Raw genomic sequence first — 27,842 nt, forward strand, 5'->3', positions numbered from 1 at the left:
ACAAAATATACAGTGACAGGGGCGGGGTCAAGGGTGAGGTCAAGTGGCAGAAGTGATGGACTTGTATCGTACACCGATAGCTCCCCATTATAGGAACAGAACTATTCCTGATGTAAAATCTGTTGAGGTCTGCTTTCCAAAAACACTTTTTCCATCCACTCCTATTATTTCAGACTAAAGGTCTGGGAACAAAGGAACACATCTGCCTGTCCTTGCTGCTGTGAGATTGCAGGAAGAAATCTTCAGCCTCAGTTACCTCACCTGGGAAATGGTGGAAAATGCAGAGCTGCTAAGTGCTGTGCCTGGCCATGGGCCTTTGTAATCTTCCTCACTGCCTCCTGGATTTACTGTTAGGATGAAGTGCCATACTTCTCTGGAACTATAAAGGATGAAAATCATTCCATGGCTTGCTTCCCAACACCTTTAGAAAAAAATAAAATCCAGCTGGGCGCAGTGGCTCACGCCTGTAATCCCAACACTTTGGGAGGCAGACATGGGAGGATCATCTGAGGTCAGGAGTTCGAGACCAGCCTGGCCAACATGGTGAAACCCCATCTCTACTAAAAATACAAAAATTAGCTGGGCATGGTGGCGCACACCTGTAGTCCCAGCAACTCGGGAGGCTGAGGCAGGAGAATCACTGGAACCCAGGGGGCAGAGGTTGCAGTGAGCAAAGATTATGCCATTGCACTCCAGCCTGGAAGACACAGCAAAACTCTGTCTCAAAAAAAAAAAAAGAAAAAGAAAAAGAAAAAAAAAAAATCTAATCTCCCTGTAATAGTCTTTGAGGCCCTACATGATCTAGTAGAACTTAGGCCTCTGCCCCAACTCTAATGTCACACTCATTTCATCTCCCTCTCATACCACATTAGCCATTGCCTTTTCCTCTGTCATTCTAGTCTCCTTCCTGCTCCAGGGCCTTTGCACCGTGCCAGGGCATACTTCAAGCTCTCTTGTGTCTCATATTCCAAGTCTCAAGCTCCTTTTCCAACTGGGCCTCTCCAGACCACACTGACTAACATAACCATTCCCCTGCACTTTACCTGCGCCATCGGATCATCTTTTCCTTCCCCCACCCATTCTATTTTACCTATTTGCTTATTTGCAAATTGTCTGTCTTCCTCACTAGAACTTATTCTCTGTGAGGGCAGTGGTAGCCTCTGCCCCCAGTGCCAATGACAGCATCTGACACCCAGGAGATATTCAACAAATATTTCGTGATTACGTGAATAAATGGATGCTATGAAAATACAGAGTTTCGTCATTAACTACTACAGCAAATCATATTGTAGGGAGTTATTTTTCATCATAAAAATATTTTATTGAGAACATTATGCTAAGCTAAATAAGCCAGTCAAAAAAGGACAAATATTGTATAATTCCACTTACATTAGGTACCTAGAGAAGTCAAATTCACAGAGACAGAAAGTAGAATGGTGCATGACAGGGGCTGGGGGGAGGAGGAATTAGGAGTTAAGTGTTTAATAGGTACAGATTTTCAGTTTTTGCAAGATGAAAAAAGTTCTGGAGATGGATGGTGGTGATATGGTTGCATAACAATGTGAATGTCTTAATGCTGCTGAACTGTACACTTGAAAATAATTAAGATGATAAATCTAATGTGTATTTTATCACCATTGAAAACTGCTACAATGATATACACTCATCTAACAGGCACAACGTAAGGATATGGTGGCACCTGTTGCTGGTGGGGATGGAGGAAGGGTCCTCAAACTACTGGAAGAAATGTGAATTATTTCCATCTTTGGAAAGCAATCTGGCAACATTTCTTGAAATAATTTGACTCAGAATCTTAATCTAGAATCCAATTAAATGCAATAAATGTAGGAATATGCATACATATAAAGCATCTTCTGAGCAGCACTCTCTTTCCACTAAACTGTGAGCCACATGTGGGAGGGGTCCATAGCACACAGATTTCTTGATTCCTGTGGGCCCCAAATTTACTGGACAAGTAAAGCAACATCACAACATAATTAGCTGTCATATAATCCCCTGCTATGCTTAAAGGATAGACATTTTCTCTTTCTTCCTCATCCTTTTTCTCTAAAATTTTACAGAAAATATTTTCTTACAGAAGCAGGGGAAAGACTACTTACTAAAAAACTGGTTAACCAATGCAAATGTATCATCAAATCAACTTCTCTTTAGGATAAGAAATTTAAAATCTATTACAAAGAGAAACAGTTTGTATATATAAGAAGCTGAGGTATATGAGTGAGTGAACTGCTATCACATTAAGCTTCAAACATTTGATTTTCCAAGACATTTTGTCAAATCAAAAGTTTTATGTGTATTCAATGAGACTAACTTAACACACAAAAATACTATTAAAATGATTCTAATAAAGGTAGGAGTGTTAATTGGTTACAGGATGGTTACTATTTTAGGTGGCAGGATTTCTTCATACTTTTCAGGTTTTTTTTTTTTTTTAATTTTTAGAGACAAAGTCTCACTCTGTCACCCAGGCTGGAGTACAGTGGTATGATCATAGGTCACTGCAGCCTTGAACCTCTTGGCTCAAGAAATCCTCCTGCCTCAGCTTCCTGAGTAGCTAGGATTATGGGTGTGCACTACCATGCCTGGCTAATTTTTGTTTTTTACAGAGATGGAGTCTTGTTATGTTACCCAAGCTAGTCTTGAATTTCTGGCCTCAGGCAATCCTCTCACGTTGGCCTCCCAAAGCACGGGGATTACAGGTATGAACCACTGTGCTCAGCCATAAAGACATTTTTTTAACTTTGGGAAAGACGGTCACATGACAAACAGGATCTCCACAAAGACCACTAACATGCTCTTTATTACAACTCAGACTGAAGTTAATTTTACTTTATTTGACTGCCTCAATGATTACTTTTTTATTATTATACTTTAGGTTTTAGGGTACATGTGCACAATGTGCAGGTTTGTTACATATGTATCCATGTGCCATGTTGTTTTGCTGCACCCATTAACTCGTCATTTAGCATTAGGTATATCTCCTAATGCTGTCCCTCCACCCTCCCCCCACCCCACAACAGTCCCCGGAGTGTGATGTTCCCCTTCCTGTGTCCATGAGTTCTCACTGTTCAATTCCCACCTATGAGTGAGAACATGCGGTGTTTGGTTTTTTGTCCTTGCGATAGTTTACTGAGAATGATGTTTTCCGGTTTCATCCATGTCCCTACAAAGGACATGAACTCATCATTTTTTATGGTTGCATAGTATTCCATGGTGTATATGTGCCACATTTTCTTGACCCACTCTATTGTTGTTGGACATTTGGTTTGGTTCCAACTCTTTGCTATTGTGAATAGTGCCACAATAAACATACGTGTGCATGTGTCTTTATAGCAGCATGATTTATAGTCCTTTGGGTATATACCCAGTAATGGGATGGCTGGGTCAAATGGTATTTCTAGTTCGAGATCCCTGAGGAATCGCCACACTGACTTCCACAATGGTTGAACTAGTTTACAGTCCCACCAACAGTGTAAAAGTGTTCCTATTTCTCCACATCCTCTCCAGCACCTGTTGTTTCCTGACTTTTTAATGATGGCCATTCTAACTGGTGTGAGATGGTATCTCACTGTGGTTTTGATTTGCATTTCTCTGATGGCCAGTGATGATGAGCATTTTTTCATGTGTTTTTTGGCTGCATAAATGTCTTCTTTTGAGAAGTGTCATGCTACCTGACTTCAAACTATACTATAAGGCTACAGTAACCAAAACAGCATGGTACTGGTACCACAACAGAGACATAGATCAATGGAACAGAACAGAACCCTCAGAAATAATGCCGCATATCTACAACTATCTGATCTTTGACAAACCTGACAAAAACAAGAAATGGGGAAAGGATTCCCTATTTAATAAATGGTGCTCGGAAAACTGGCTAGCCATATGTAGAAAGCTGAAACTGGATCCCTTCCTTACACCTTATACAAAAATTAATTCAAGATGGATTAAAGACTTAAATGTTAGACCTAAAACCATTAAAATCCTACAAGAAAACCTAGGCAATACCATTGAGGACATAGGCGTGGGCAAGGACTTCATGTCTAAAACACCAAAAGCAATGACAACAAAAGCCAAAATTGACAAACGGGATCTAATTAAACTAAAGAGCTTCTGCACAGCAAAAGAAACTACCATCAGAGTGAACAGGCAACCTACAGAATGGGAGAAAATTTTTGCAACCTACTCATCTGACAAAGGGCTAATATCCAGAATCTACAATGAACTCAAACAAATTTACAAGAAAAAAACAAACAACCCCATCAAAAAGTGGGCGAAGGTCAATGATTACTTTTTAAAAGGCTTTCCAATATCCACCTAATATGCTTTCGAGTTCCATTTGAGACCAGACTTGCTTCACTGGATTTCAAAGGGCTCCATGACACTTCCTTATATACTAAGGAATATTATATGCCACTTGAAGGCTCATTTAGTTAATTTTCATTTTAACAAATACAATTTCCACATAGTGGGTTTTCTTCAAATGGGGTACACTTAACAGCTCAGAACAGAGCTCATGAGTAGTTCCCTGCTACACCGCTGTCAAAGAAAATATACAATGACACATTCATAGATTAAAAACGTGCAGCCGCTCTGATTTCTTACCATAGTATAGAGCATTTGGTACCCATGAAAAGCAAATCAGCTGTGGATTTCAACATCATGCCAAGTATGACTTTGGTACCATTTCATTAAGAAAACTGCTGTATGATTGCTGCCATAATTTCTGCATCTGAAAAGCTTCCTGTGGTTAGGTCATTTGCAAGTGGTACTATGTACAAAGTTACCAAGACAGGTTGGCTTGAGAGGCAGACAATGGTTTAAGAGAATGAGTTTATATCACAGTAAATTCTGGCTAATATGTACCAGCAGTGACGTCCACGTACAGGTGGAGCTGGCAGTTAACTCCTGACAAAACTACCACTTCAACAGATGGTGCCTATGATCCTATCCTGAGACATTTATTGACTTCTTTTGTTTAAAATGCCAGTAACACAAAAGCTATCCTCAGTAAACAGTACGCTCTTTATCTTATTGTACATATTGGCTTCTTGAGGGCCAGATAGCTATATAGGTTTTGGGGTGAGAAGGGTGTCCATCTCAGGTATTCTAGGAAAAACTGCTGGAAGTTTAAAAATATGTTTTTAGACAATATAAATAAACTTCAATTTTAAATTGTTAACCGAAGGCACTCCCTCCCCTCCACTTTTCTCCAATATGCTACACTCAAAATTGTAGCTACTTTGTCAGGATACCAGCAATGGCTCTGAAGTCAGATTCAGGCTTGAGTGTAAGTTTTGTCATTTATAGCTGTGAGATCTTTCCTAAATTACTTACCTGCAAGTGTTTACTAGTATGACTACATGCACAAACATGACTGTGCATAAGGAAAGGGAGATGAGTTTCACTGTGCAATTTCATCCTAGGAACATGCATGCAGGGTCTTAACTTAGGCTACTACAGGCTGTCAGAGAGCCTGGTTACTAAAGACCTGGCCTTGAAGGGAGAGGAAGCGCCTAGTATTTTTTTAAATCAATTATTGCATTATCTTCCCTTTCTCTTAAAAGTTTTTAAGTATCCATGGTCAGAATTTTGGTAAAATTGTTGCAAGTTAGAATTCAAATTACTCCTTTTAGAAAAATTACATTTACGACTTTTGATCTCTGCCCATACCTAATATCATGCAGTGAATCTCTTCTACAAAATAGTGTTACAGCTTTTAATGTCATCCATCACCCTATTTGATAATACAACAGAGCAATCTGAGAAACTGGAAAAGCTGCCTGTGGACGTCTGCATCCAATTTCAATGATTTCTTTTCTCACCAGGATTCGAAGCAGCCCCTTACTGGTTTCAAATACACATTTTATGTTTAGTGCTTGGAGAAGCCGGGTAGAGTTGGAATCTGACATAAAAATTATTATTCCCCTGACATTTTATATACTATTTCATCAAATAACAGCTTTGCATATTATGTGGTACATGTCCAGTGTGACAAGTAATAAGAGCACTGTGAACAGCCATCATTTATTTAATGTCTACAATGTGCCAGGTACTTGGCACACATCATCTCCAATCACTGAAGCATCAAGATAAGCTAAGTATTACCAGATCTTAATTTTATAGTTAAGAATCAGGGAGAGGCTGGGTATCTTGCCCAAAGTCCTAAGGCCCAGGAGTGTCACATGGTGAAATAAAATAAGAAACACTTTGGAGTCAGAAAAACCTGCGTGCAATTCCTAGCTCTGTCCTTCACTGTGTAACTATGGACAAACTGCTTAATTTCTCTAATTTCCTCATCAAAAATTAGAATATTGCTTAACTTCTACAGAAATTATACAGAAAATAAAACCACAGAATGTCCATTTTGGTGCGAGACTTACAGTAGCATTTAATAAATGCTAACTGATGACTACTGTAAATGGCGACACTAGAATTTGAACACAGCCTCCTAAAGCTATGATTCTGATGACAACCCAGTACATCTAAACTGAACCTAGGAAATGAGACACTATCCTGTAGTCTCAATTACTATTAAAATGAAAAAAAGCAGGTGTCAAGCAAAATCTTTAAACATTAAGCTTTATTAAACTGAACCTGGAAACACTGTCTTCGATGAAAATTCTGTATGTAGAAGGAATTTCATTTTCGATGGAAATTTTGTATGAAGAAAATTTTGTATGATCTACATTACATATGACAGAACTATTTTACTATAGGTTTTTAATTGAATCTTAAGCAGTGGGAAGAATACTTATCTTATGATTTACTTGTGTAAAATAAAATAAATCGGTGCCTGGGATTAATTTCTCACTGATTTCTTAATTAGCCATCCAATAAGAAAGAGTGGGTACACACAATATGTTCTAGAAGCCTAAGTGTAAGAAACGAATGGTGTTCCCTGGTCAGGTGATATAACAACAACAACAACAACAACAACAACAACAAAACAGAGGACTCTTTCCATGAGACTATATGAGGCCATTTCCATTTTTAAAAAGACTAGTCTACAACAGGTAGAATGACTGCATTTCAGGTACACACCTTTCTGCATAATAATATTTTCTTCAGTAATTGCTTTTCCTCAAGCAACAAAAAGTTCAAATCACCTATAATGCATAGTAGAATATCATAATTACTAAAGAAAAAATTATTTACAAGGTGAAAATGTTTGCTAATTTTTCAACTTAAACATATTTCAGTAACTGTAAAAAATATTTAATACAGAGTTGAGATTTAAAAAAAATTCACTGCTGAAGGCATCATATCAACAAGTATCTGAAATCACATTCTTCTTGTAGTCCAGTTAGCAGCTGACGATCTTCAAATAAATCCTAATCAGAAATGTTAGGAGTATGTTTAATTTTATTATTTTATTTTATTTTATTTTTTTGAAATGGAGCATCACTCTTGTTGCCCAGGCTGGAGTGCAATGGCATGATCTCGGCTCACTGCAACCTCTGTCTCCCAGGTTCAAGCAATTCTCATTTCTCAGCCTCCAGAGTAGCTGGGAGTACAGGTGCTCACCACCACGCCTGGCTAATTTTTTGTATTTTTAGTAGAGACAAGGTTTCACCATGTTGGCCAGGCTGGTCTCAAACTCCTGGCCTCAAGTGATCCGCCCCGTCTCGGCCTCCCAAAGTGCTGGGATTATAGGCATGAGCCACCCCACCTGGCCTAATTTTATAATTTTAAAAGGGAAGTTGCTTAAAGGAATTTTATATCTAAAAGCATTTAGTAATGATATTTTATAAGTATTTCTTAATCTAGTCTCCTATAAAAACTGATTTTTATTAATGCCTATTAGCATTACTTTTATTACTATTCCTTTTTAAAATGTAATGTCAGGTCATCTTTGATAGTTAAAAAAAAGGATAAAGAGAAAAGCACAATTAGTACTTATGTAATGGTAAGTTATGATAAAGACAGAACAGAAAGCCTACTCTGGTTTCCTGCATAAATGGAGAAACATACTTTCTTTTTTTTTTTTTTTTTTTGAGACGGAGTCTCGCTCTGTCCCCCAGGCTGGAGTGCAGTGGTGCGATCTCGGCTCACTGCAAGCTCCGCCTCCCGGGTTCACGCCATTCTCCTGCCTCAGCCTCCCGAGTAGCTGGGACTACAGGCGCCCGCCAACACGCCCGGCTAATTTTTTGTATTTTTAGTAGAGACGGGGTTTCACCGTGTTAGCCAGGATGGTCTCGATCTCCTGACCTCGTGATCCGCCCGCCTCGGCCTCCCAAAGTGCTGGGATTACAGGCTTGAGCCACTGCGCCCGGCCGAAACATACTTTCATGTTACTTTTTGATGTGCCTCCTCACGATGGGAAATGTAATTTGCTCAAATTTTCAAGTAACTTTAAAAATGCAATAATTTTCTGGTTTTACAGAGAATGTGTTAATGGCTCAATAGAGGTTAATTTTTCCTACTAAAATAATTTCTTTTTTGTTCACATCTCATCCCTATGGGTCACTACTATAAATTACAACTTAGTCTGATAAAGAAACTAGCTACCCGTATCTGAAAACTCCAGTTTTCTGCCTAGTGAACTGAGTTCAGTAGTGGGCAACTTTGTAAAAAGGGAAATCTTTCCTGTTTCTATTTGACTTTTGTGCAATTTGTACTGCTTTACTGAAAAAGACCAAGTTAATTCCTAGGGCCCAATATGATGAGTCTGCTCTACAGGTAATTTTCAAGACACAGTAGATGATTTAAAAAATAGAAGCACACTGCTGAGAATAAAGTCAACTGGGGAATCTAGTATCCCTGGGCCTTTTTATTAGTGGGAATGGACCACAGCACATGCCTAGTCCGTAGTAAGCACTCCACAGCTGTTGCTGAATTGAATGAATGTGCCTGGTTTCTGCTGGCTCTGGACTTGAAGTGTTGCCCTTTCCATTTCCGGTTACTGCTTTATCCCAAATTGGCTCTAGCCCTGTTGGTCCCTTACCCCATCATGTGTCTTCTTAGCACTTGCTCATGGGTTGATGTTCTAAGTTCTGAACCTGGTTTTTCATGATTCAGTGTGATCTGACCTCAGTCACTATTATAGCTCTGGTCTGTCAGATGCCAGTTAAATTAGGCAAAGGTCAGCTATTTCAATATTTTAGAGATGCAACATATGTAATTTTGAATTTTAAGTATCACTAGTGATAACAACTTACGATTTTCAAATAAATCCTAATTTGATGTGTCCGAAGGACATTTAATTTAAAAAATTGAAAGGGAAGTTGTTTGAAGGGATTTTTGATCTAATATTTAGAAATCGCATGACTATAACAATTTCATCAACCATTCTCCTTCGAAACAGTGATTTTTAAGATTTCTAATTAATGGCTAATACTCTTATCATTCCAATTCTTTTTCAAATGTGCTTTCGGTTTATGTTGGATTCTAAAAAAAAAAACAATTAAAACTTATGTAATCTTAGCAATATCAAATTGCTGAGCCTGGTTCAGCTGGAAAATGTGATGGCGCAGGCCAGATGAAAAATGACCAACCTAGACTAATCCTGCACTGGTTTTCCAATTAAGTTGTGGGAGGGTAAGAGAATGCAATATGTTTTAGAGATCTTGGTACACTTAATTAAAGGGGAAAAAGGAAGTAAAAAGTAGTTGTGATCTTCTAAATTGTTTAAGGTGCAGAAAGAGCATGAAAACTATCTTTGTTCTTTGTCTGGTTCTGTATTGGGGCAAACTAAATTTAAATCCTGGTCTTCAATGCAATGGCTTTCTCAGTTGGCCCTTTAGCACAATATTCATAAACAATAGAGATCTACCTAAACCAGTGACAAGGAAGTAAACACTCCAGGTCTTCCCTAAAGTAACATATGTTTTTCTGCAATTTTTACTTTTTCCTCTTCAAATAAAATATTTGACATATACATAAAGTAGCCACAGTTGAAATATTCCAAATTTTATTGAGAACCAAGGTGTAATATTACTTAACAAAGAAAAACTCTTTAAAATGTAACGTTTATAAAGCACTCCCTTGCTGCTTCTAAAGCAGTTTAAACATATGTGTGTTAATTTTTATTTTTCTAACTCAGAGATGGGCAGGGCAGATATTTTGAAGATTTTCGTTGTTTACAGACAAGGAAACAGACTTATTTGCTGAGTCTCCGAGTGGGCAGTGTCATTCTGTATAACACTATATAAAAATGATATTGGAACCTATAATGGTGCCACCTTTATTATACACCAGTGATAACACTGGAAAACTCTCACAGCAAGGGTTCAAAATGTTAGACAGCCTTTCACTAAATACTAGTAAATGGTCAGTACGGCTTCTCAGAGGGTGGTATGAATCTCCAAACTAAAGCCCTGGGTCTTCCTTTTAAATTGAAGAAGAAAATAAAATATAAAAAGGGATTGAGAGGAAGAAGGAGGTATTTGCTTCCCCCCAACCAAAAAAAAAATTATATAGTTTTGATTCCACTGAAACAAGTAAAAAGAACTTAATGAGCCTGCACTAGATCTAGAGTACTGTACATAAGTATGAATTTATATCAAACTTATCAAAAATCTCATACCATCTACTTCTCAGCTGGTTTGCTATAAGTGACTTTTTTTTTTTTTTTTTTTTTTTTGAGACGGAGTCTCGCTCTGTCGCCGAGGCTGGAGTGCAGTGGCGCAATCTTGGCTCACTGCAAGCTCTGCCTCCCGGGTTCACGCCATTCTCCTGCCTCAGCCTCTCTGAGTAGCTGGGACTACAGGCACCCGCCACCACGCCCGGCCAATTTTTTTTGTATTTTTTAGTAGAGACGGGGTTTCACCATGGTCTCGATCTCCTGACCTCGAGATCTGCCTGCCTCGGCCTCCCAAAGTGCTGGGATTACAAGCGTGAGCCACTGCGCCCGGCCTATAAGTGACTTCTCAATCTTGTTGATAGTTAAGATGCCCTCCTAGATTTGTATTCTTTCATCTTTTGCTTTATTTCATGTTTTTGCTGTTAGAAAAGTAAACATTTTTATAAAGATGCATTTTGTTGTCAACTGTCGGTGATTTAATGAAGCTAAAGGCTCCAGGAAAGACATTAAAGACTCCATAGAGGTGTGAGTTTAAATGTCTTATACCTGTAAGGAGAAAATACATTTCTCTCTCTTCCTTGGGATTGTTCTTCGCTAGGTGAGGTATAAGAATTCACTGTTAATTAGCAAGACAGCACATAGAGTAAGGTGACGCTTTTGTAAATGTAATGTTAGAGTCAACAAATTCTAAGAGCTAGCATTTATTAAAGAGCTTCGAATAGGGCCAACCTGAGCGCAAAATGGCTTTGCAAGAGCTGTGAGCTCCGTTCCTTGGTGTCAGCCTGTTCTTTTCTTGATGTGAATTTGGTTTATGGTATTGGAAAGATGAGAGGGAGTGAGACAATATGAGCACGTGCAAAGGTAATTTTATGATAATTTCTGGTGGTTCTGAAGTCTTCTGGCTAACATTCAAGGTTTTGCCTCTGTTCCTTTGCCCCAGAACAGTGCCAAGTGGCTAAGTGGGGTAGAATCTGGAAAAAATGTATTAATATTTTACATATATCTACTTATCTCTAGAAAAATCATTATCAGCTTCTCTTTTTCCTATCTAACAAGTCAAGAAGGGCAGTATATATAGATATTGAGGAATAAGGTTAAAAGGAAAGAACTATTACACTACGTGTGTATGTCTTTAAAGAGCAAACTATTACATGAGAAAACCAGGGGCCTTGAAAGACTGGCACCTTCTTTGATTTGCTACACAGAAATTTTCTGCCTTCTCAATTATTAATAACTTCATATTGTGGCTTTATATGGTGTCATAAGCTGCTAGAATCATAATTTAGTATCTCTAACACCAGGACTGACAACAGTACACAATTTCCAGTGATCACGACACCACGCAGCCCTGTTCCACTGCTACTGAGGGCCCAACACCTTCCCCAGGCTTTCAGTGTCATTACATAACTTCCCATACACTGCACCAAATGGCCCCAATCGCCGTGGACATCTGGCTAAGCCAATCTACTGCCACACTACCTAGTAGCTAACTATGTAGTTTCTTTATTTTAAAACTCCCAAGAAAACATCTCCAGGAAGAGAATACACTTTTTCAAAGTTTTGTCTCTCTGCTCTTGTATTCCTATTTATCCAGACTGCTTCATCCCTTTTGGCAAACTAGTCTCTGAAGCCACAGCAGTTCTAATCCCCACTCATCTGCCCTATTCTTCAACTGTTTTCAGTGTTTTCTTCCTGAGTCTGTCAGAGGTTGCCATCATTCCCCAGAACTGATCCACCATCCAGTCCTGCCAATTCCTCCTTTTTCATATCCCTAGTTGAGCTTTCTGCTCGACAGGACCATTTGTGGCCAGGCCCTTTTTGTTTTCCATTATCCACAATCACACCTCAGTTGTCGTCTTCTCCTCTAAGTGGTACCCTCCACGAGCCACTGCACAGCATCCAGGGACAAAACTGCATAAGCCACAGTGTTTTTTTCTGCAGCAGGGAACTTTATAAAAGAACTTGCTGTATTTAAGAGAAGGGCTGAGATTTCTCATTCTGATATTAGGGACTTACATAATCTGACCCCAGGGTCTTCGTTTAGTCTCTTCCTCCACATCCCTTGGGCATGGACCAGTTCTAGCCAGGCTAGCTTTCACAGAGCTGGGTCTCCTCAAGCAGGTGTCCTCAGCCTCCAGTCTCCATCACCTTTTTCATTTTTTGTGTGTGGGGGGGGAGCGGGGAACAGGGTATTACTTTGTTGTCCAGGCCAAAGGCAGTGGTGTGATCTCAGCTCACTACAGCCTCAACATCCAGGTTCAAGCAACCCTCCTGCCTCAGCCCCAGGAGCCTCAGGAGCTGAGACTACAAGCATGCACCACCACGCCTAATTTTTTGTTGTTGTTACTGTTCTTTTTGTAGAAATGGAGTTTTGCCATGTTGCCCAGGCTGGTCTCAAACTCCTGAGCTCAAACAATTCACTGCCTAAGGCTTCCAAAGTTCTGGGATTACAGGCGTGAGCCACCGTGCCCAACACAGTCTTCATCTAATAGTCTTCCACCACCTGCCTCCTCTCCATGACAACCTAAATGCCTACCCATCCTTCCCATCCTGCCAAGGCTCAATGTTAGTATTTGATGACAGTCAATTTAGCAATTTCCATTTCTGGTGTCAAATCATTCTCAGTAACATCAAATCACACAAGTTATATGATCATAACTACACCATGAGTGCAAGTTCTCTGAGAACAGCTTCATGTCCTAGGACTCTTGGGTATGGTTTCTGAGCCACTAGGCATAGAGCAGACATCAAAGAGCTGGAGAGCTAGTAGCGTTCAGCTTTGTATGAGGAAAGCCATTCTCCCAATGGTTCTCTGAGCCTGATAGGCTACATCTAATTTTTATCACACACAGGAAATGAAACACAGGAAGATAAAAATTTTAAATAAAGCTTTAGATTAATATCAAGATGTTAAAGAGGTACTTCAGGGTAGTAATGGTAATTTTTTTTATATATGAAGTTCATTCCTTAAGAAAAAATAGAGATTACTCAATTTCTTTCCCATTAAGGCAACAGAAATTCAAATTAAGGTTTCAACTTGGAATGGGTAAGAGTTAATTATTTAGAGTATAGCAAGATAACTGTTAAATTATAATGTGCTCTTCCTGAGTATTCTAAAGCCAGAGCTGTTGCCCTACTTTTTGATGGGTAAAAATAGTTGGTATCTGATATTACTCTGTGAGAGGCAATATAGTTGATGTGTTAAGTACATAGAGTCAGAAGGCCTGGGCTGCCTGGGTTCAAATCCCAACTGTGTCTCTTCCTTCTTGGGTGACCTTGGACAAGTTATTTACTACATGCACGCCTCAGTGGATGGATCTCTAAACTGAGGATAGATGATAACCCCACACAGTTGATAGAATTAGCAAGAGGATTAAAATGTGAATAGACAAGTCCCTACCGTAAAGAGCACAAAGTCCTCAATAAATACTTATTATTTTTAAGAATTAAAGGATCATACCTTTAAGCATTGTTAAGAAATAGTCAATGTTTTCCCAGTGACAACAATTGTTGAGGGAGTTTAGATTCAACGATACTACCTTTCCAAACTCACAAAACTTTGGCTTAAGAAGGCTATTATGAGAAATAAATGAGATAAAATACGAAGTACTTGGCACAGAGCCTGTACCTAGTAAGTACTCAGTAGCTATTCTTATAGGACCAGGTGGGACACAGAACTAAGTATTTTCTCAAAACTACTACTTAAGTCTATACCAAATTATTCTATTAGTACCAATGGGAGAGTTACTTTTTAAATCTTAGGATACAAATCAGATGAAAAGAGCAGGCACATTAAAACCAAAGTAGCTCATGAAAATTTTCTTATAAACAGGCAATTCCCTCAACTAGTTTTTAAGAACATCATGAGTCAGGTGACTGTTCATTGGCTTTGGGTTGACTGCTAGAAAGCTGAGCGCCAAATAAGTGGCCAGCCTCGACAAAGGCCTTGAGGCATATATTCTTTATATCATCTCCGTTCTTGGCTCAATTTTTCCCTCTCTTGCTCTAATCTCCCCTTTCTGTTGTTTTTTGTTTCACTTAAATTTCATTTTAACTCATGGAAATCTGTGAGCTACCTTGGATTATTTTCTGGAACAAAATGGGTTGTAAACAAACACATAAACTTGGGAAATAAATTTCAAAATTACATACTGTGCTCCTGACTTAGAGTTTTCAAATTTGCCATGTGAAGTGCACCTTGATTTAAAATTTAAGCTATAAGCAGCTGTCTTTGGATAATACTAATTTACTTTTGGCTCACACATCCTTATTTCAAATCATTTCCTAATAAATTACTTCAACATATTTTCCACTTTGGAGAAACAAGAGGCATGGTGACAGAAACAAGGGCGAACCCCACTCACGTAAGTAGTTACCAACAACACAACGACTAATGTTCTCTGAGCACCTGCTGCATGCTGGGTGTTGCCTCTGCACTGGTTAGCAAACCAGATTCCCTCAATACCATGTTTGGTTTGGGGCTCTGGGCTGATTAACATTCATAATAATCAAGGCATAATGATAAAGAACCAAACCTAGGAGTGAAAACTGCATAGATTCAATAATGTCTGAAGTTCAGCAAAAATGGTGAGTAATCAAAGTAACTAAGACTCTTCTGTGTGCAAGTTGGAAATGGAAGGAGAGAGACAAGTTATTCACACGTGTGCCACGCACGCACTCAATGTTCTAGACTTATGTTCTTTAAGGTTCTAACCTTGGCCTACTCTGTCTCTCTGAATACTGATTTCTTGGCCATTTGCATCCACTCTCATGGATGATGATTCTGAAATCCTTATTTTTAATCTTGCCTTGTTTCCCAAGCTTCAAAATTAGATATCTAACTACCTCTTAGATATACCTGAATGTCCCATAGGTATTTCAAACTTGTCCTAAACCAAACCTCATCCAACTCCCCTTTATCCCAGCAATGGTTTTCCCCCCATAACCAATCACCTTTTCATATGTTACATAAATAACTCATTTGTTATGCTTAACCTTTTCATCACCCCTCACTAGAATGTAAGCTCTACCAGGGCAGGGATCACTGTCCAAGATGTCTCCAGCTATGCTTAGAAAGGTACCTGGCATTTAGTAGGTATTGAGTAAATGTTTGCTGAGTGAATGAATCCTTCATCCCTTGCCCTCAAAGCTGCCCCCCTCCAGTATTCCTTATCTCAGTGAATGGCATTAGCAGCAAAGCCTGGGGAGTCATCCTAGATCTTTACTTCTTCTCTTCTGATATAGAGCTGTCCATGTTACTTTTCAGATGGTCTTATTATCTGCCTGTCCTCTCAATCCCTGATAGTGTTGGCCTAGGTCCATCCTAGGTCATTTCTAGCTCAAGTGATGAAAACAGCCACCATTTAACTAAGTATACCTCACAACAGCCAGATCTTAAATGCAAAACTGAGCTTACCGTTCTGCTGCACGAAAACATTCAGAGGTTCTGTTTTGCTTAAGGATGAATTCGGACTTTCCTTGGAGTCCAGGACCTGGTGCCAGTCTGCTCATTTAACCTCACTTCCTATCACTTCACATATGAAAGTTTATACAGTGGTAACACAAAATTGCTTCCGGTGCCCTATGCAACAACAGTCTGTTCTTAAGGTCCCTAAGCAAGGCCAAGTCTGATCTCTTAAGATTCAGCATGGGGGTCAATTGTTGGAGAAACCTTCCCTGACGTTTCAGGGCGGCCTAAATGTCATGGCTCTATGTGTTCCCATAACAACCAACTGAAGGGATATCACAAATCTGGGCAAACATTTGCCATTAGCACGACAGCCTTATGCTTATGGAAGGAGGAAAGGAGTGTTCATTAAAATCACAGATATAACCTACTGGGTAGGTATTTATTTAGGCTCTTACAGTAAATAATTAGAAAGAGTCAGGTTACCTGGCTCCTAAATTCTGAAAAAGGAGAAAAGAAAAAAAATATTTAAGGTGTTTCATAAGAAAACAGTAAGCAGACAGTCCTTGGTTTCCTATATCTGACACAGCAAATACTGTGGTTGTGACAATGGGCTCAGATGCTCATGAGATTCCTGTACATGATTCATGGAAACACCAGGGACTGTATCTTAAACCATTAATTCAAAACATCTAATAAATATACATTAAATTATTCCCCTGCTTTATCAGTTAACTGTACATTGCCAGCCATAAGGAGATAGCTATATTTGAATTATGTAATATTAATACGAATAACATTCTGATTTAGCTTGTGTCCACTACAACGAAGTTCTCTGTTTTGTGGCACAAATGCTCACTGCTCCCCCTCCCACCTGCTGGCACCCTCACTTGTTCTTCCCTCTTGCTCATGAGTGTGTGCACACACAGCATTGACAGGAATGATGTGGTTTATGACACAGTGAAACACTTTCCTCTGGAACTGTTCAGTTTACTCATTAATTTTAGAGAACCAAAGAAAATTAATGATTCATCAACCACTACATTTCCTTAAAAATATTTTCTCCCATAGAATACACAATCAATAAATTTAAAGATCTTTAAGATGTATGCTGTGAACTGAACTATATGGGAAAGAAATGAGGTACTCGTTCACAGGCTTGGCTGTCTTAAAATACTGCCTATTTGAAAAACCCCAAGATTAACTTGTAATTGTATCTTTTAAAGCCATTTAGTTTCAAGATATAGACCTAAGTTTCTTTCTTCAAGGGAAATGTGTGAGTGTGGAAACTGACATCATACAATTTGGCTGACCTTACCAAAATATGGACTCTTAGGTCTGCTTAAAAAATTTAAATCCAGTTGACTTTACATAATAAGAACTCTCTTCCTCTTTTACAGCCATATAAGTATTTAGTGATTTGTGGTAGTTCTGTCTTCCAGACACTGCATACATACTGAGTATTCAAAAAGGAAATTAGGTTATAAAATAGTGTGCTGAATCTAGTCAACTCTGTTCATTGAGGAATCACAAAGTAAAAAACACAGATGAGATGGAACTAATGGCAATTTACAGTTGGAAAGAAACTAAGAAAGTCAAAATTTAGACAAAAATAAGAAATTACAGATTAGAAGTCAAAAGTCCTACACAAATTCTTGAGCTAATTCAATTGACAATTTACTGGGTGGGGGGAAGTCATTCAACCTTGATTGCTCTTAGCCACATGGAAATTCATTCAAACATTTATTTGGTGGCTACTAAATATCCACAGCCTTGCTAGATTATGGAGATAAGACTCTGCCTTCTCTAAAAACTTCTAACAGAAGAGGAAAAGCCTGGATGATGGCTCTCAGTATTTTCTCAACTGTGAGACTCCCAACTGTGGGACTACCACAGAGGCTTGTTATAGGAGTAAATCTCAACAGTTCAGTCCACATTGGAAAAGCCCCTCTAGGACATTTCCACAGATCCCCATTCTCCACACACAGCCTTTGAGAACTGCTAGTTTAGAAGGATCTTGCCACCTCAAAGGGCAGCTCTCAGGACAAAATAACATTAGAGGAATAATGAAGATCTAACAAAGGAAAATGAAGGGCTGAAAAATGAAGACCTAACAACGCAATGTGATTGTATCATTCACATCATCTCTCTACGTGAACATTACCAGGAACTTTGGCATTTGTTCATAGAGGATAGTAATAATCTAATATTTTGGTGCTACTTTATAATTTATAAAATCTGTACAAACGTTTTCAGGTAATTTTTCACAGCAATGTTCGGGTAGGGCAACACTACTTCTCCATTTATAGACAAAGAAACTGAGGCCCAGAGAAGTTTTAAATAACTTGCCTTAATCTCATACCTAGTGAGTGACGTAAAAAATTAAAACTAAGTTTCTGACCCTTGAAGCCAGTCTAGCTTCCACCACAAGAGAGAACCCCTTTTTTAAGTTATTATTATTTCTTTAAGACAGAAAGGTTCCAAAAATCTTCAAGGCAAATAAATGATTCAAATTTAAAATAAATATATAAACCATTTGTAAGATACAATAATATGGCTATTAACCGACATTATTGGCAAATAAGTTATTTTGGAAGATAGTTCTAAGTGTTTTTATATTAAATGTTTAAGAAGAAGAAAATAAGAACACACATACATCCCATTAAACAGAGCACACACACACACACACACAAATTTATACTTTAAAAACATAATTTACAGTCTGCATACCCAGTCACTGCTATGCTATTATAGCAAGCTTTAGGGTGATGCTCTCTAGAGCATAAAGCCTTAAGGACATCAACTCAAAACTCAGGCTGGTGTGTTTTTCCTCTTGTCTCCTCTCTAGGGATTATCTTCATGTTCTGTTCCTCGTGCCATTGTTTCCTTTTAGCTTTAAATGACTTCCCTCAAATCAGCTCCCTCTACCCACTTTGCCCAGCATTCTCTGCTTCTGTAAACTAAGGAGGGGCTTAGGGATGTCAAGGGACATTGGAAAACAAACTTAGTAAGTATTTAAATATATAAACATCCATCCATCCATATATATATATATACATACAAAGTCACATATATACACACAGACTAAGACTACTAAACTGTGCCTTCTTAGTGCTTAGATCACTTCCTTTATTAGAGTCAAGGAGGCATGAATAGACTAACATATAGGGTATAATTTTCATGAACTCAAGAACTGATATGGCAAAATAGCAAGGCTATATTATGAGATTTAGAATCCAGACTTTAGGTTAGGTGTAGGTTTGTAGTCCTATGACTTGAGTAACGGTCTAACTTTGGCTCTAGGATTAGGAATAGATTGGGTGACTAAGTTTGATCCTAAATGTCTTCATCTAGAAAAGGAAAATAAAATGACACCTATATACCATGATTTTGTGAAATGAATTTTACAAATATTATAAAGTCTTATAAAAATAAGCTCTTGTTAATTAAAAATATTTTATATAAAGATAGCCATCTTTTTCACATATTTAATCTCTCTCATACACACGGGATAAGAGTAAACTAACAAAAAATACAAAAACACAAAAAGGAATAGGTCTTTACTCTCATGAAATATAGATTTTAAATTTACAGCATTGTTTCAAGCAGGTGAATGATTAAAGTCTAATTCCCAAATCAATACAAAATAAACTATATTAATACAAGTCTTAAAAGGCATTCACCAAGTTTCATTATCCATGGATCGATCAGCTTTCCAATGAAGGAAAAAGTTGCACCTGCATTTAGGTTTTTGTATGTTTATAACTGAGTTATAAAAACAATTCCCTAGGTAATTCCACAGAAACCACTTAAAACAAGAAAAACTAAGCAAGAACTTCTAGAAACCTTTTGCTTCAGAAGTAGAGAAGGGGCAGATTCTACAAATAGCCAAAATGTGGGTTCTGACATGAAGGTGGATCTATAGGTAGGGCCAGCTGGCCAACTGCCTGCTCCAAAATGTCCTTCTCCACATCACTTTATTTTGACATACCACTTACTTTGTTTACTAATTAAGTGAGCCAGAAAGGGGAATTCTTGTATTGGAAAGCACAAAGTGGCCTTAGAAAGATGCCAGATGTAAATTTCACCTATCTATCTTCTACTGAACCAATCATCTAATTAAGGAAAGAGAGAAGGAGGCAGGGGAAGCCTCACAAAAGCAAACTGACTTCAGTACTGTGCAAATTTATTTTTCCTACTTTCTGAAAAATTGGCCTTCTGGTAACAGAACCCACATTTTCCTAAGGGAAACGTCCTTCCCCATTCTCGGTCTAGATGGTTCAGGTTGTCCGACTCCAGCCAGAACCGGCCTATCCGATCACCACATTTTCCAGCCACAGGCACTGGGGCAGAGTTGGGCACGTGAGCCAAGTTCAATCTGAGGAGATTCCACCGGGAGCTTTTATAGGAATTGCTAGGAACAGAAAACCTCTTTTTAATGGAGGTCTGGTAGCTGTCTCAGCACCATGACAGAACGTGCATGAGAACAGAGCCAGAACAAAACCAAGCGACTGAGGGAGCGGGATTGAGTTCTAACGACTTGGCTTAAGACCATGGCTTGCCTGAAGCCAAGCCTACACTAGGACTTTCCAGTATGTAGGCCAATGAATTTCCATTGGTGCTTAAGCCAGTTTGCTGAATTTTCTGTCACCTGTAACCAAGAGCTCATAATCCTGAGAAAGAATTACTGAGCTCCTTTTACCAATTCAATGCTAGGTTTGAGGACTACCAAATAATTAATAGTGTAAATAATGTAAAAATCATGTTATATCAATTAATGCAAAATCAATCTCAAGAGAAAGAATAACTACTTGGCTAACTTTTTCATTCCACAACTAAAGATACGACCTTGTGGTCTCTGGCAAAATAGAGGGAAAACATTCAAGCCACTTATGTTTAAGCCTCTGAAGCACCAAATCATCTCTAAGAAAACTTCCCTGAGAAATAAACCTTAGGGAGTCTCCATGTGGAGCCCTTTAGTGAATGTAATTGTCCATTATACAATGAATCTTTTACTAATAGCAAAAATTCTACACTTTCACCAGACACAGTTTTCAACATCAATAAAATCATCTGGTCTAAGTCTGATGGTAACCAACTGCTTATAAGTGAGGATGGGGAAAGGTAAAAATAAATTAAAGACCATTTCTCCTTAAGGAGTACGATTTTTGGGGCAGAAGCAAAAGCTAGCCTAACTATGCATAGTGAATCTCAGTCAGGTTTTTCATTTAATATGCTCATTTGGAAACTTTCAGGAGGAATAAAGGCGGGACTCACACAGGGACCTGGAGCTTGAACCAGCTGGTAAATGAAATTATTCTGTATGGAACACAAATCACAGAGTTGATTCTGATATTAATGTTTTAATTTGCCACAAACACATATTTATACAGAAACGCAGAAAAGGCAGAAATCATGTATTCTGTGTGTGCCTAGTAAAACTACTATTCCAGATCACACAAATTAAATTTACGATGACAAGGAATTATTTTTCTGAGTCTTACTGAAAAACAAACCGTGACAAACAACAAAAAAACTTCTTTGGTTGATCCTTGCTCAGAATTTCAAATCTTGCTCATTAAATATTGCTCTGTGGAAAATCTCCAGGTGGTTTTTATATAAGGCACTATTACTGTTTATCACTGACAGATTAAATAAAAAATATTTTTGAAGAATTCCCAATAATGCGATAGCATTAGCTGTACAAGTAAACTACACACTAGAAAAAATATGTAAAAGGAACACCCACATGAACATTTACCTTCCACTGCTCTTTTGAAGAAAACTTTGCAGCTGCCACAGGTGACTACCCCATAATGGCATCCTGAAGCCTCATCCCCACACACCAAACATATTTTTGAAGGTCTTGAAGATCCAGTAGAAACACTTCGTAAAGTAGAGCTGGGGAAAGAAATGGAGATTTAAATAACTACACCGTAAAGGCATATTTAACATGCTGCACAGCTTAGTTCAAAATTTGTCAATAATCACGGTTCGATACAAGAATTAGGTATGTAATGGCCACATAATACGTGACTTAGCAAAATAAAGGTAAAACCCGATGAGTGGAGCAATGCTATCAAGGCTATTGTGTAGCAAAGCCTCTTCTCAGTACTGAGAAATAAGAAATAATCAAATGTAAATCTCTTTCCTTCTTTTCCTATTTTTGGAGAAGGTTTATCAAAAAACCACATTATTTGCACTTTAAGTGGGCAGGGCAAAGAATCTTGAACGAAGTCATCATGGATGTATTTGCTGTCCTTTTGTTTTTGCATCAAAGAACTATTATAATATTACTCAACACTCTTCAGACTCACATATCTCAATTATGCCAAAAGAATTTTAAACCTCCTCTTTCCAAAATAATCCACTAATTTAAAAAAAAATTATCTTGTCTCAACTGCCAGTAATTTTATCCCTCTAAGCTCCTGCATTTTTTCATGTTATCTTATATAGATGTGTTCTAATTACTTCATTTTGCTTACTAATTAGAAGGGACACAGCCAATAATAAAACAAAAAGCCAAACGGTAAATATCTCAGGTATCTTTCATGGTAAGAAACCAAATGGCTCTCTGGGAAACAGTTTTTAGGGACAAACGTAACCCTTTGGGCAACAATCTGTTTGAATACTTTTTAAGGGGAATCTTCTCAAGATATATTATGTAGTACTATGTTAGCTGATGACACTCCCTAAACAAAATGTTTTAACTTCTGATAAGGAATCAGTTCAGTGACAGTTTAGACATGTACCAAGCAGGCAAACAAGTTGATTTTTCAATTTGCAGTCCACATACATTTCTTGAATATTTACCTGCAGGTCCTGTGCAAGATAGCAAGAGAAAAAAAATACAGAAATCCAGTCTCTGCCCTCAAAGTTGGTGGGGGCATAAACTATTATGAAGATCTAGTAGCAACACTTCATAAAGTAGAACTGGGGAAAGTGCTATGGTGCACTATGGTAAGCGCTATGGTGCAATACGGTAAGTGCTATGGTGCAGGGTAATGGGGGCAGCATACCGTGAATAAAGGAATTACAAAACACTTCCCGAAATGTGACAGCTAAGCTGAGTTTTGAAGCATGACTAGGTGAGAGCCAGAGTAAGAAAGGGGGCAGAGGTGGAAGAATGTGCAGTGGCTCAGAGAAATGGGAGCTGGATGGGCTCAGAAAACTGGATAGAGTTGCTGTATGTCACTTCTATTACCTTGCTGTCAAAGCTTTTGCCTCCATGCCAAACAGCAGAAACATGGAAAAATGTCAATGAAAAGTCTAAAATGGTTATGTTACAGTGAAGATTTCTCTATTTTTCAAGTCTGCTAAAATGTGATAATAATGCGTGAATATTTGTTTAAAGTATTTCGAACTATACTCTCACGAAAAACAGAGGAAAGAACAAGCTATACAGCTGCTTAGAGCATGACTGCCTTTCTAGAAAATGACTTCTTAAATCAAGGACTGAAATAATGTTCTCCAAAGTTGTTTCTCCTTCTGAGAAAAGTGCTCCTTATTATTTTTATTGGTATCCTTTGACTTCTTTACGGCATTCAAAACATTCCATTTTAGCACCAGTAACTTCTTCAACATATTAGCCAGTAAAACTCAATCCATACCCTGTCTGACTCGTCTTACACTTCACAAGAAAACACCACGGCTTTGTAAATATTTAGAATATAACTTAAAATCATCATGAAAATGTAATTGCTTTTTCACAACTATAAGCATACGCGGGATTTTTATTAGACATTTCTGTGGGCCTTGATCCCAGTACTATTTTATTGGGATCTGAGCTTCAGTCTTTGGAACTCTCCTCTTTTTCTATCCCAACTTACTTTCTCGGTGATCTCATCTAGTCTCTTGGCTTTCAATATCACCAATATGCTGGCAACTTCCAAATATTTATCTCTAGCTCAGACCCCTCCCTGGAATTTCAGACCCATTTATTCAACTGCCCACTTGGTATCTCCACTTGGGTGTCTAACGCACCTCAACCTTAACATAGGCAAACTTTGTGGATCGTTCCCTGCCTCCAAACGTGTTCATTTCACAGATATCCTCTTCTCAGTTAACAGCAACTACTATGGATGGAACTATGTCCCCCCAAAGTTCATAAGCTGAAGTCCTAGCCCTTAGTACCTTGTAATGTGACATTATTTGGGATTAGGGTTGCACAGATGTAATTAGTTAAGATGAAGTCATACTGGAATAGAGTGGACCCCTAATCCAATAGGACTGATGTTATTATATACAGGGGAAATTGGAACATAGACACCTGCATGAGGAGAACACCATGTTTAGATTAAGGCAGAGAGTCCGTGCTTGGGCTAAAAAGCACGGACTCGTCTCTGACTCTTCTCTTTCTCTCACACAACACCCCCAGCCCTGAATCTGTTAAATTTTATTCATTTTATCCACAGAACATACTCAGATTCTGATCAATCTCCAAAAACTCCTCCAGCACCATCTACTTCGAGCTGTCAACATCTCTTACCTGGGATTCTGCAGAAGCTTCCTAGCTGATCTTCTGGTTTCTCTTTGCTCTGTTCCCCCCCACCATCGCCACTCCCTGCCAGCCCCTGCCAGAATGACCCTTATGCATTAATTCTTTTTTTCTTATTTCTATACTCTATCCCTTAATGATCTCATCCACAATCCTAGCTTCAAACAGCTCGCTTGGTGAATGACTTTCCAAATCTTTACAGCCAGCTCCAACTTCTACCCCGTGTTCCAATTTCAAGTCTGCCTTATTAGCTTCTTGAGCATATCATGCTCAAAACAATATTTACTTTCTTTTTCCAGATTTTGATGTTGTGAAAGAGTACTGCCATCTGCTAGTTACCCAGGTTCAAATCTTGTACTCTTCCCTCAACTATCCAATCTAATCAGTTACCACCAGGTCCTGCTCAGTCCAGCTCTGCAAACTCTCACATAGCTTCTCTGCATCCCACGGTTGGTAACACTGGTTCAGGCCCTTGTTACTTCCCAAGGGTTCTTCCATAACTCTAGCTTTTCCTTCTAGTTCATTCTACAGTGACTGCTGACGAATCTGAAGATAAAGGTTCTGACTGTATTACTTCTATGCTTAGAAATCTTCAATCATCCCTTCTGAATGCCACCATAAATAAAAATCTTAGTAGGACACTTAAAGTCTTTCTCCCTACTATCAGCCTTCTCCTTCAGGGTCTAATCATAATGCTTAACCTTATGGTCAGCACATGCCAACATCCCTGTTGAAGTGTTCTGGTCAACTACCGTTTACAGGACCTAGCATTTCCTCTCCCTCACTCCCACTGGAAACCCTGTCCATCATTAAAGTGCCCTGATGTTCCCCCAGCATGAAGTACCACTCTCCCTTCTCCTAACTCCTTCACATTTTGCTAATCCTTCTCCTTCAGCAGTTACCACTCTTGCTCTTGTATTAGTGACTTGTGCACTTATCCTAATCCCTTGACAGCAAAAATTTTATTGTATGCATCTCTTTGTTCCCAACGCCATTAACCCAGTGTTGGTACTATTTATTGAGTGAATGAAATCGCACTCCTAATCTCATTACAGTAGAACACAAATTTACAAAAGGCAATTTTACAGAAGGTAAATTAATGAGGCCAAGGTTATCAGTTCAATTCCCATATGGTTCATTTAGCTTTGCACAGAGGGAAAAAAGAATCCAGGGACAGACTATTGTCAGAAGCTCAGCCAGCTGTCTTGCAAACATATGCATTATGAACACAAGAGACAGGTCACAAAAATAGATGGGTTTGGAAAACTCTAGTCTCTGTTGACACACTATCATGTGGTTATCTTTCAAACTGAAAGATGGCACATGGTTGGAAAATTGTTTGCATCCAATTTTAAGAAACACATTTAGATTATACACATCACAAAAGGGGGGGCAGATCTTGAACTCACTTTTCTTCCTAGACACTGAATGTCTTTAAAATACAAAGCATGTTTAGTGATTTGTACGTCAAAATTCAACTGTAGAGTATAAGAAATTTACCAAACATCTACACATAGGATGTAAAGCCCAAACTGAGGGCCAAACATGCAGGGATCAAAGACAGGAATGGAAGCTCAGTTAGGAGGCCTGGGCTCTAGTTCTAGCTCTGCCATTAACTGGTGAAACCTTTGCAAAATCACCTCTCCTCTCTGGGCCATAATTCTCAGCAAAAAGAGGTTCAACAGATGATAGCTAAGATCCTTTTCAAGATATCCTTTTAAGATAAAAGTATAAAAATAAATGGGATAGCCTGTCCTGATCAAGTTTAATGCAAATTGAGCTGCAAACTCAAATTAAAAACAACATATTCTGAAACCCAGTAAACATTGACCTGGATCAAACATAAAAAATGTAATAAAATATTATTCTTTCTAAATCAGCTAATTATATGATGCTTAAAATCTTTTTTACATTGATATAATATCTGTGCTGCTGATTTTGGTTAAAATGTCTGAATAAATGTAAGCAATAGATGGTATTCTACATCCCTCCACACCATTTTAATATTGAAGAGTTAGAAAAAACTACCCAAACTCATCATTTTGGGGGTTAATAATCAAAGAAACATTGTTCACAGAAAGAAGTTTATCATCAGCAAAGGTAGTTCAGAGAATTTTATACAAACGTTAAAATATTATAAAGGCAGAAATGAGTGAACATTATATTTCCATTTGTAAAGACAGTATTTCTCTTAGGGAAACACAAGCAAGCTGCAACTATTTTCAGTACTAAATATACTGCTTCTAATGACTCAGTAAAGAGACAGAAAAGATTAACCAAAGGTTTATACTGATTTTGGTGACTGTCAGGAGGAAATACACTAGCCAATCATCAAAAACACTTAGTGCGCTATGTTTTTCCCGAAAAGGATGGTGCTTGGGGAGAAGTAACAAGAAGCTATGTAAGAAAAAAAATGATTTTTTACAAATCAAAAAATGCCTGGAGAAATTGGCTCATTGAGAATCTCTAAGGCACCGTGTTGTTCCAGGAATTATCATATGTAAAACTATCTTTCCCATCCTTACAGTAATTTCATAACAAAACAGTAGTGATTGATCCACTTTCAGTGATTAGAAATTCTTCATATAAAAAATAGTCGTATTTTTTAAACTCAATATGAATTAAACAAACCTATCTCTTATACTATTACTTAATCAGATAAAAGCTTCTACCACCACCACCACCGGCTACAGTGTTTTCTGTTTTTCCATATGTAATCAATTCAAACATTCATTCACCTATCTTAGAGCACAGTGACAATTTGGAGGACCATATAAACAGCAGATCAGTAAACACCCTCACATACTGATCTGAACATGCTGATGTGTTTAAATTATTCATTAACTAGGCCAAGTATTGAAAGTCTACTGTGGGCCCCACTGTTCTAGGCACTGAGAAAAACTAGAAGGAGAAAAGTCCTTAACCTCATGGAACTTCTATAGTCGTGGCGAATAGAGAGACAATACAGAAGTAAACAAATAATTTCAGATAGAGGGAAGTATTACAAAGAAAATGACAGACACTGAGATCGGACGAGGAGGGTGGGGGAGACAGGATCCATTAGATAAAATAGCTCCAGAAGGCCTCTTTTTTTTTGAGAGTAGAGTCTCACTCTGTTGCAGGCTGGAGTGCAGTGGTGTGATCTCGGCTTACTGTAACCTCCGCCTCCCGGGTTCAAGCGATTCTCCTACCTCAGTCTTTAGAGTAGCTGGGACTACAGGCACCTGCCACCAAGCCCAGCTAATTTTTGTATTTTTAGTAGAGATGGGGTTTCACCATGTTGGCCAGGACGGTCTCAATATCTTGACCTTGTGATCTGCCCGCCTCGGCCTCCCAACGTGCTGGGATTACAAGCATGAGCCACCGCACCAGGCCCAGAAGGCCTCTTTCTTTGG

The 27,842-nt window shown here is 38.4% G+C and overlaps 1 protein-coding gene across 3 annotated transcripts in view; it reads right to left on the reverse strand.

Annotated features, from left to right (window-relative positions):
• NR3C2 (nuclear receptor subfamily 3 group C member 2) overlaps positions 1–27,842 on the reverse strand; it is a 363,201-nt gene that overhangs the window by 162,710 nt on the left and 172,649 nt on the right. For 2 of the 3 annotated variants that reach the window (XM_055276070.2, XM_055276066.2), the window contains one exon: positions 21,712–21,851. In XM_055276070.2, coding sequence (XP_055132045.1) covers positions 21,712–21,851 — 140 coding nt within the window. Of the gene's footprint in view, positions 1–21,699; positions 21,852–27,842 lie in introns of all 3 variants that reach the window. The other variant, XM_055276067.2, reaches the window with a different exon arrangement.

This window comes from Symphalangus syndactylus, chromosome 4 (genome assembly GCF_028878055.3).
Source record: "Symphalangus syndactylus isolate Jambi chromosome 4, NHGRI_mSymSyn1-v2.1_pri, whole genome shotgun sequence".
Taxonomy (NCBI): domain Eukaryota; kingdom Metazoa; phylum Chordata; class Mammalia; order Primates; family Hylobatidae; genus Symphalangus; species Symphalangus syndactylus.